This window comes from Mustela nigripes, chromosome 8, assembly GCF_022355385.1.
Source record: "Mustela nigripes isolate SB6536 chromosome 8, MUSNIG.SB6536, whole genome shotgun sequence".
Lineage (NCBI taxonomy): Eukaryota > Metazoa > Chordata > Mammalia > Carnivora > Mustelidae > Mustela > Mustela nigripes.
Genome location: NC_081564.1, coordinates 10,309,096 through 10,317,981, shown reverse-complemented (window position 1 = coordinate 10,317,981; position 8,886 = coordinate 10,309,096). Strand labels below are relative to the sequence as shown.

The 8,886-nt window shown below is 55.7% G+C and overlaps 1 protein-coding gene across 1 annotated transcript; it reads left to right on the top strand.

Annotated features, from left to right (window-relative positions):
- The first annotated feature begins 326 nt into the window (after positions 1-326).
- On the top strand, positions 327-8,671 carry SDS (serine dehydratase). The gene is made up of 8 exons (XM_059408495.1): positions 327-512; positions 3,318-3,472; positions 3,871-3,910; positions 4,163-4,302; positions 4,402-4,493; positions 5,232-5,459; positions 7,088-7,212; positions 7,956-8,671. The coding sequence occupies exons 2-8, from the start codon at positions 3,320-3,322 to the stop codon at positions 8,162-8,164; spliced, it is 987 nt and encodes a 328-aa protein (XP_059264478.1). The 5' UTR covers positions 327-512; positions 3,318-3,319; the 3' UTR covers positions 8,165-8,671.
- Positions 8,672-8,886: the final 215 nt, after the last annotated feature.

Below are 8,886 nucleotides of genomic sequence, written 5' to 3'. Positions count from 1 at the left end.
CTTCCTCCCGTGGTGTGTTTCCTGGGTGCCTACTATGTGCCAAACACACGCTAGGGCTGGGAAGTGCAGGATCTCAGGCTATCCTCCTGCAAGCCCTTGGGAACAGCCTTGGGAAGCAGGTGCTGTTCCCTCCAGCGAGTGAAGAAGCTGAGAATGGGAAGGGAAGGGGCGAATGGGGGAGAGCCAGGAGGAAGCTGCCAGCAGAAGCTCAGCCAGCTTCCCCCTCGCCTCCTGGAAGCCCCAGGGCAGCGGGCCAGGGGCGGGGCTTGGCGGGGGGCGTGGCCATCCCTGGGCCCTCATTGGCTGCCCGGAGGCGCCCTGGGAATAAAGCCCGGGACCAAAGCTCCAGATCCGTAGCCCCTGGGACAATTTCGGAGACATTCCACCTGTCCATCTACCCTCCATCTCTCTGAGGACTCTCTACCCAGCCTATCCATCTAGACCGTCTCCAGGCCAACCCTTCCCCGACTACTCCCTCCGTCCCGGCCGCCCAGCTCCACCACCTTGGGCAGGTAAGTACCCGCTCCTCCCCCACTTGCAATCTGGAGTGCCTGTGGCCAGGGGCAGGGGGAAGAGGTTCCTGGGAAAGAGGAGATAGAGTCATTTGAGCATAAAAACCCATGTTCTGAAGCCAGACTGGCTGGGTCGGCATCTAGCTCTGGGCCTCAGTGTTCTCATCTCTAAAATGGGGATAATAACAGCCCCTTCCTCGTAAGGTTGTTGTAAAGATGAAATGAGCATGCACTTAAAATGTCCAGGCAGATATAATAATAGTTCGTTTTTATTGAACTCTTGCTTTGAGCCGAGTGAGAGGGGAGTGAGTTCTGACCTAGAGGGGACACGAAGGCAGACTGCAGCTTCCAGTGGCCGCGCTCCTCCATGTTCGGCACAACTTCAAGATGTTGTACTAGAAGGAGTACTAGAAGGAGGGGGTCTCTGCCCCTCACCTGAAGGCAGCCAGCCACAGGTGGGGGAGAAGACTTCCCAAATCTACCTGAAAGGGGTCTTGTGGGGCATCCTTCCCACTCCCAACCAGGAGAGCGTCCTGAGGCCAGGGCTTGGCAAGGTGCACAAGGTCCACTGAGCCAGAACGGGGGTGCCATTGTTTCGGGGAGAACCTCCAGGAGGCTAGTTAAAGTTAATTCAAAATGATACGGGATGTTCCTATAAAGGAGTGCCTCTAGTTCCTGGCTTTGGTTCAAGAGATCTAGAGGAGAACACCCCCTCCCAGGCCCTGAATGTTAGTTAATTCAGACAGACATGAGCTATCCCTGTTTGGGGGTGCTAAGGCTTGTGGGGTGGTCAGGAACCCCATCCCTCACTTGTCTTCTACCCAGGTGTATCTAGCTCAGTCTGGAAGGGCTGGTGGCCAAGCCTAGGGCTGTCCCAGGTGGTGTCATTGGAAATGGGGGGGTGGTGCGTGGAGAGAGACAGCCATCTTTGCTTGGCCTTCTAGCATGAGGGAGGACGTTGTGGGGTGGGGACCAGATAGGCTACTCACCCAACCACCTGCTGATCAAAATCTGGCTCAGCCCAAGTTGGGGAGAATCCAGGAGAAGAGGAGGAAAAAGGGCTGCACGTCTTTGGCCAGACTCTGGGCTACATCAGATTCTCGATCACCTGGAGCTGGTCAGACCAGGAGGTCTGAGCCACGCCCATGGTCCTGGAGAGAACCTAGCTCCTGTGCTAGGCTATCTAAATTCAAATCCTGCCTCCCCCATCCCCCAAGCTGTGTGGCCTTGGGCAAGTCACATTAATATTCTAGTAGCTGTGGCTAGAGTGACAAACCGCCCCAAGGTGTAGGGACCTAAAGCAAGAGCAATCATTGTATCGCTGTCTGTCGTGGCTCTGGGGCTTAACTGGGTCTCACTAGGGTCTCTCAGACATCTGCCCTGTGATGTGTGATGGTAGCTGATGTCTCAAGGTCACCTCCCATGTCTGACAGGAGATACTGGCCATCCGCTGTCAGGTAGAGTATCTACATGTGCCCTCTGCGTGAGGCCTGGTCTTACTCCCATCATGGCAGCTGGGGTTGGAGACGGAGCTGCCGGAGAGAGACAGCCAGGCGGAGGTTGTGTCCCCTTCTATGACCTCGCCTTGGGAGGGGGGCTGGAGTGGAGCCGGCCCACTTGGGCTCCAGAGAGCAGACCGTGCCATCTCTTCCCAGCTCCACGCTCAGTGATGTCATGTTGGTAGCTTGAAAGTGGCCTTTGGGAAGGTCATGTACAGCACAGAAATGCGCACACAGCAAATCAGGGCTTGATTTTTCTTTGCGGAGTCTGTTGTTAAATATTCATCCACACTGCGATGCTTGGAGGCCACAGAGTGTCCCTTCCACCTAGAGCCACAGGCCAGCTCCTCCTCCAGCGTCCCTGAGCAGGAAGCACAGACCCCACCTCTCACTGGGAAAAGCATCTGTGTCACATCATAAGAGATGTGTGTGGGATGGGAAGAGCTTTGCAGTGGTCATTCTGGGAAACACAATCTGAGCCTTTTTTCTTATCAGAATGGACTAATAATGCACCTCCTGCGATTATTAAAAGGATTACATGCATTAATATCTATAAAGCTTAAAACAGTGTGTGGCACATGGTAATCACTTTAGAAATGATTATTACATAATAAAATAATTATTATAAAAAGTCTACTCTAACTGGGGATGGGGCTTTCAGAAGGTCAGTATGAAAAAAATACATGCATTTAAATAGGTATTTCCTATGCACAATAAAACATTCAAAAAGCACAAAAGGGATGCTGAGTGCCAGCCCTCTCCACAGAAGCCCCTCGCACTCATGAGTTTCTTGCATATTTCCCAAGATGTTCTAGCACATAAAAGCTTATGGATTTTGTGTGTGTGTGTGTGTGTGTCCCCATGTTTTTGCACAAATAGACTACACCTGCTATCCTGCCCCTTTTAGCACTGAACCATCTTTGAAACTCACTCTGACTCAGCACCTATAAATCCATCTTCATCTCATGTCCCTTGAAATGTCCAAGGTCTGAGTGTTATTTCTGAAGTTCACAGCTTCCCAGCGTGTTTTGTGTGTGTGTGTGGTGGGGGGGGGGTCCTTGTCCCCATTTTACAGATGAGGCAGCTGAGGCTGAGGCAGGATTGCTTGCATGATGTCCCCTGGTGAGTAGGCAGCTCAGCTGGGATTTGAATTCAGGTCTCCAGGATGCTCCTCATCTGGGCTCTTCCCTCAGCCTCATGGGAAGCGAGGGGAGGGGTCACTCGCAGGCATGCTGAGGGCTACATGGCAGCGGCCAGCACCATGGCCAGCTCTCCTGACCCTCTGGGTGTCCTTTCTTCCTCCCAGCGATGACGTCTGGAGAGCCCCTGCACGTCAAGACCCCCATCCGTGACAGCATGTCCCTGTCCAAAGTGGCAGGCACCAGTGTCTACCTCAAGATGGACAGTGCCCAACCTTCAGGCTCCTTCAAGATCCGCGGCATTGGACACCTGTGCAAGAATGTACGGGCGGGGCTCTGCATCTTTGGAGCGGGGGTGGCTGGTCCTTTTTCCTCAGCGGGGCCAGGCCAGCGTGGTGTGCTGACTCCCACAATGCTCCAGTATCTGCTAGTAGCACTCCCTCTAGAGAAGGAGTGCCCACCACGGAGGGTCTCCTCGTGGACTGATCCCAGAGCTGTCATTTGCCTGCTTCCCCCACTGTCCACCCCTGCAACACTTCCCTGAGCCAGTCTCTTTGGGAGAAGTGATGTCATCTGAGAGGCTAGGGCAGCGCAAAATCTGTGTGAAGGAAGGAGAGGCCAGTGTATACTGGAATCACTGGGAAGCACTCCAGGTGTGGCGGGGAGAGCCCAGGGGAAGACTGGGAGGAGGGCCTCACCCTCCCCACCTTGTCTCTACAGTGGGCTGAGCAAGGCTGTGAACATTTCGTCTGCTCCTCAGGTAAGTGGTCTGCCTGCCTCCTCCTGTGCCCTGCTGTGTGTCCCTGGGCTAGGCGCTCTACCTCTCTGGGCCCTGGTTACCTGAGCAACGAGCCAGGACAAACATCCCCAGTAGCCCCAGTTTGGAATTCCAGGGGGAGGCAAGTAGTCCCTCAGGGAGGTGTTCAGAGTCCCGAGGTTGGAGATGAGCGGTCCCCTTCGGGCTCCCAGGCCCTCCTGCCCTGACACACTCTCCACCCCCCGTCCCTGGCAGCGGGCAACGCGGGCTTGGCAGCCGCCTATGCCGCCAGGAAGCTGGGGATCCCCGCCACCATCGTGGTGCCCAGCACCACACCTGCCCTCACCATCGAGCGGCTCAAGAATGAGGGTGCCATAGTCAAGGTGGTAGGTGAGGTGAGTACCAACCCAGGGCAGGGGCCGCGGAGGGCGTCTGGTGGCAGGGCAGGATCCCCCAGCCCCTCACCCCCTCCGACCTCTGCTGTGGTCTTGCAGACGTTGGATGAGGCCTTCGAGCTGGCCAAGGCCCTGGCAAAGAACAACCCAGGCTGGGTCTACATTCCTCCCTTTGATGACCCCCTCATCTGGTATGTGGAGCCCAGAGTCCCCCGGCGCAGGTGGGGTCCATCTCCCATAGCACTGGGTGGGCACTTGCCACAATGCATGTCATCGCCCCACGGGCACAGCAGTTGTATGTGCTGGGCATGCCAACGGGCATGAGAGCAGGTGCACACGCACAGTTGCCAGTGCCCGTTCCCTGCGGCCATGAGGGCACGTATGAGCTCAGATGCACACGTACCTGCAGCCAGGTCCCCAGAAAGCTGACCCCAAGACAAAGATTTCAGGGAAAGCAGTTTACCTGGGGAATGACGCAACAGAGAAGGGGGCAGGGAGCCAAGGCCAGAAGAGAGCGGATAAAGGGTTCTCAGGGGCAGGCAGACCTCGGTGGACAGCCAGAGCTTACTCCATCAGGGGGACCCCTGGGAGCCAGTGTGGAACCCAAACCAGAGTGATCCAGCTTGTGTGGAAGAGGGTGCTGGGAGCTTATACACCACTGCCACCATTCCGGGTGGCCACAGGCATTGGCTGAAGGCCGCTCTCCAGGGCTGTCATCTCCTCCTACATTTGCAGGCAGCTCCAGTAGCCAGAGGAAGCTGTTGCGTGGGCATGGGGATGCTGGCGGCTGGAAATCAGGGAGGAGCTGGGGAGGGGGTGACTAGCCCAAAGCCCCTCGGCTGCCTGGGATGAGGACAAGGGGCATCTCTAGGGCCCCTGTGTGGGATCTCCAGGGAGCCCAGCCTTAACTCCGCCCCCCCATCCTCCAGGGAAGGCCACACTTCCATCGTGAGGGAGCTGAAGGAGACGCTGAGCGCCAAGCCAGGGGCCATCGCGCTGTCGGTGGGTGGCGGGGGCCTGCTGTGCGGAGTGGTCCAGGGGCTGCAGGAGGTGGGCTGGGGGGACGTGCCTATCATCGCCATGGAGACCGTCGGAGCCCACAGCTTCCACACTGCCACCACTGCCGGCAAGCTCGTCTCCCTGCCCCAGGTTACCAGGTGAGCGGCAGGGCTGCCTCCATTAGCTATTCATGAGCCTTGGGAAGCCCACCTCAGGGCTGGCTGCGAGGTAGACCCTCCCATGTCAGTCCCATTTTACAGATGAGGAAACCGAGGCTCTGGTCACTTGCCCAAAGTCACACAGCCACGAGTGGTACTGCTGGGACTGGACCTGAGTCTGTGTGACTCACTACTGTGAACGTCATGCTTTCTCACACGAAGAGTCCAATATTAAGCAAGTATTGACTGCCCTGTGGCAGGGTTTTGCACACCTCATTCATTTGCTAATCATTTACTGGGCCCCTCCTATATGCAAGCACTGCCAATCCTAGGCCAGAGTAGTAAATAACACAGCCCCTGCTCCCAAGTTCATATCCCAGCCCCCAACCTTTGACAGATGGTATTTAATTAGGATTAGGTTTGTCACATTATATAGGAGCCCCAAATAACAGTGTCTTAAACCAGATTGAACTTTACTTCATCTCTTACATAAAATGAAAAAAAAGTGTCTACAGGTAGGCAGTCCAGGGGCTCCAAGAAGCCAGGGCACAGGTCCCTTGAGTTTGTTCTCCATCATCCTTATCATATAGCCCTATGGCCCAAAATAGCTGCTTAAGTGCCGACTATCACACCCACGCTCCATCTGTCAGGAGAAAGGGAGGGCAGAAGTGATGCCCCTTCCCTTTAAAGACAGACACAGTACTCCCAGTTACCTCTCATTGGCCAGAACTTAGTCACATGGCCACAGCTACTGCAAGGGAGGCTGGGAAATATCTTCTTACCAGGTCTCCACGTGTGCAGCTAGAATAGATATTGGGTAGATAAGTCCTTACCACAGAGAGGGAATACTGCGCCCCAAATTCTGGATTCCTGAGCCTGGCACCCAGGAGCTACCACGTTGGGCTCTGATCCTGCACTGTTAGGATTGAGGAATTAATTGTCGAGTGCCTACTGTGAGCTATGCCAGGCTTAGGACTAAGGTGGTTCAAGCCCCAGGTGCTCCTGGGCAAGATGGGAATAGAAAGTGATGACTCCAGGGAGCAGGGAGAAAGTGAACGCACTGATGATGAGTGCAGGTCCTGGAGGTACAAGGATCCTGCTTGAATTGCTCCCACCACCACTGCCTAGGCACATAACTTTGGGCAAGTGACCGGCACACTCTCTGCCTGGATTTCCTCTCCCATTAAAATCAAACCAATGAATAGCAAAAATGGTTGTGAGAATTAAATAATGCCTGCAAAATCCTTGGCACTTAATACTTGTGCAAGAAATTGTCACTATGCCTGCATCATGGGGAGGACCCTTTGAGGAGGTGGCCTTAATCCTGAGCCCTGAAGGATAGGGCCAGACCTGGGCGGGCAGAGCCCCTTTCAAGGAACCACAAGGCGGTCTCTCTGGCGTTTGTTCCTCAGTGGGTGTTGAGCACAATATGCTATTTACCCCCAGTCAAGCCTCTGTGCTTTATTAGAAAAGACTTCACTGTCGGGGAGCCTGCCCACGGACCCCGCTTTCCTGCTCTCTCTCAAATCCGTCTTACTCTTTCTATCCCTCCTCATCCCAATCTCTGCCTCCCTCCTCCCTCCTGTTTCCCCCATTCCCCTCCTTTTCTCCATCCCCATCTCTCCCAGTGTGGCCAAGGCCCTGTGTGTGAAGACCGTGGGGGCTCAGGCCCTGAAGCTATTTCAGGAACACCCCATCTTCTCTGAAGTCATCTCGGACCAGGAGGCTGTGGCTGCCATTGAGAAGTTCGTGGGTATGTGCTGCGTCCTTTCAAGACCTGATCTGCTAGCTCAGGAACTAACTGGCTATCCCCGTGGCATCCTAAGAGATCCCATTCCCTGCAAATTTTCCCGACAGTCCTATCTCCCACCCCGATCTCCCACCCCTTCCTAGAACTTCCCACTTGTGAAAGGTAATACAGTGCAGTTATAGAAGTAGAAAGACCAAAGCCACAAGTGAAGAAGTAAGTTTGATAACCATGACAGCAGGGAATAGCAATTAAATATTTTAAAATGCGAACTGATAGCCCTGGTGAAAAGGGAAAGTATGGGCCTCAAGCCCAGCTTCAGAAATGGGTCTGTAAGTAGACTGGTTTCCTTCTGGGTTCAGTCTAGGTCAGGGATGACACATGTATATGTGTGCAAGCGCACACACACACACACACACGGCAAGCACTCACACTGCCACTTAATCTGTATTAGCACCCAGTGTGCACATCAAACACGGCTGTCTTGCTCAGATGATGACTCAAGCCTTCTCCACATAGGGATGAGGCAGTTACAACCATTTTACCAGTGCCCTCACTCATAATGAAACCTAGTCGTGATGCGGACTTGGAAGGCCAAGCTGGGGCAGTGAGGGGAGGTTTGGCCTGGGACCGGAGTCTGTGGCCAGGTCCGAGAGCGCAGCAGCTCACACCCTCAGGCTTTTCCTATGGCCCAACAGCACCCCGCACCCTGCCCCCAGGCCCCACCCTCATCACTCCCTCCTCCACAGATGACGAGAAGATCCTGGTGGAGCCCGCCTGTGGGGCAGCCCTGGCCGCCGTGTACAGCCGCGTGATTCAGAAGCTGCAAGGAGAAGGCAAGCTCCGGGCCCCGCTGTCCTCCATCGTGGTCATTGTCTGTGGCGGCAGCAACATCAGTCTGGGCCAGCTGCAGGCCCTCAAGGAACAGCTGGGCATGAAGAACGGGCTGCCCAAGTGAGGGACCATCCCCACCCGTCTGCCTCCCCTCCCCGGGGGACCCCTGGAGGAGCTGGAGTTTTATCCAGCACCTCGCTGTAAATATTCTGTCTGGGAGCCTCGGCCCGGGCCAGCCGATTCGTTTCTCAGTCCCATGAGCCCGCTGTGCCGAGGGGCCGCAGCTCCGAGGTGGAGCCGGGCCGGCAGCCAGCGAGGCCATGAACCGAACCTCTCTGGCCACAGCGCAGTGGTTCTGGGACTGTCCCTAGCCACCGTGGCTCGGTGACGGCTGCCCATGTATCCTACACCAGGTCCCCAGCACGGGGCGGGGGGGACGGTGGGCAGGAGGGGGTAGATAGTAGCAGGACAAGCGTCCCCTCCCTGGAAGGCACAGAGGGCTGTAGTCCAGGACTGAGAACCGTCTGTCCTCTCCCCCAGGAAGCCCAGCCTGGCCCCACCCCCCAGGCATTTTTCTAATTGTAGCTTTTTCATTGAAAACGAAAAAAAATGTATTTATGAAATGAAGATCCTTTAAGTTTCTCCTTCATCACCATCTGCCTCCCTCCCTCCTCGCCCCGCACCTGCCTGCTTGTAGCCCTGCCCCCTAACCCCTGCCCCCTAGAACCTTGGTGCCCCATGGCTGTGGGGGCCGGGAACCCTGCTCCCAGCTGGGCCTGCATGCTGGGAGGCCGGAAGCAGGAAGGGAGGAAGGTGAGCAAGAGCTGGGGCAAGGGCTGCCTCGTT

What these genes read in the sequence shown, in the direction of transcription:
- SDS (XM_059408495.1), top strand. Translation starts at nt 3,320, where the DNA reads ATGACGTCTGGAGAGCCCCTGCACGTCAAGACCCCCATCCGTGACAGC. An exon ending in TTGGACACCTGTGCAAGAAT is followed by an intron (nt 3,473 to 3,870) that starts GTACGGGCGGGG and finishes TTGTCTCTACAG; the next exon opens with TGGGCTGAGCAAGGCTGTGA. An exon ending in TCCCTGCCCCAGGTTACCAG is followed by an intron (nt 5,460 to 7,087) that starts GTGAGCGGCAGG and finishes CATCTCTCCCAG; the next exon opens with TGTGGCCAAGGCCCTGTGTG.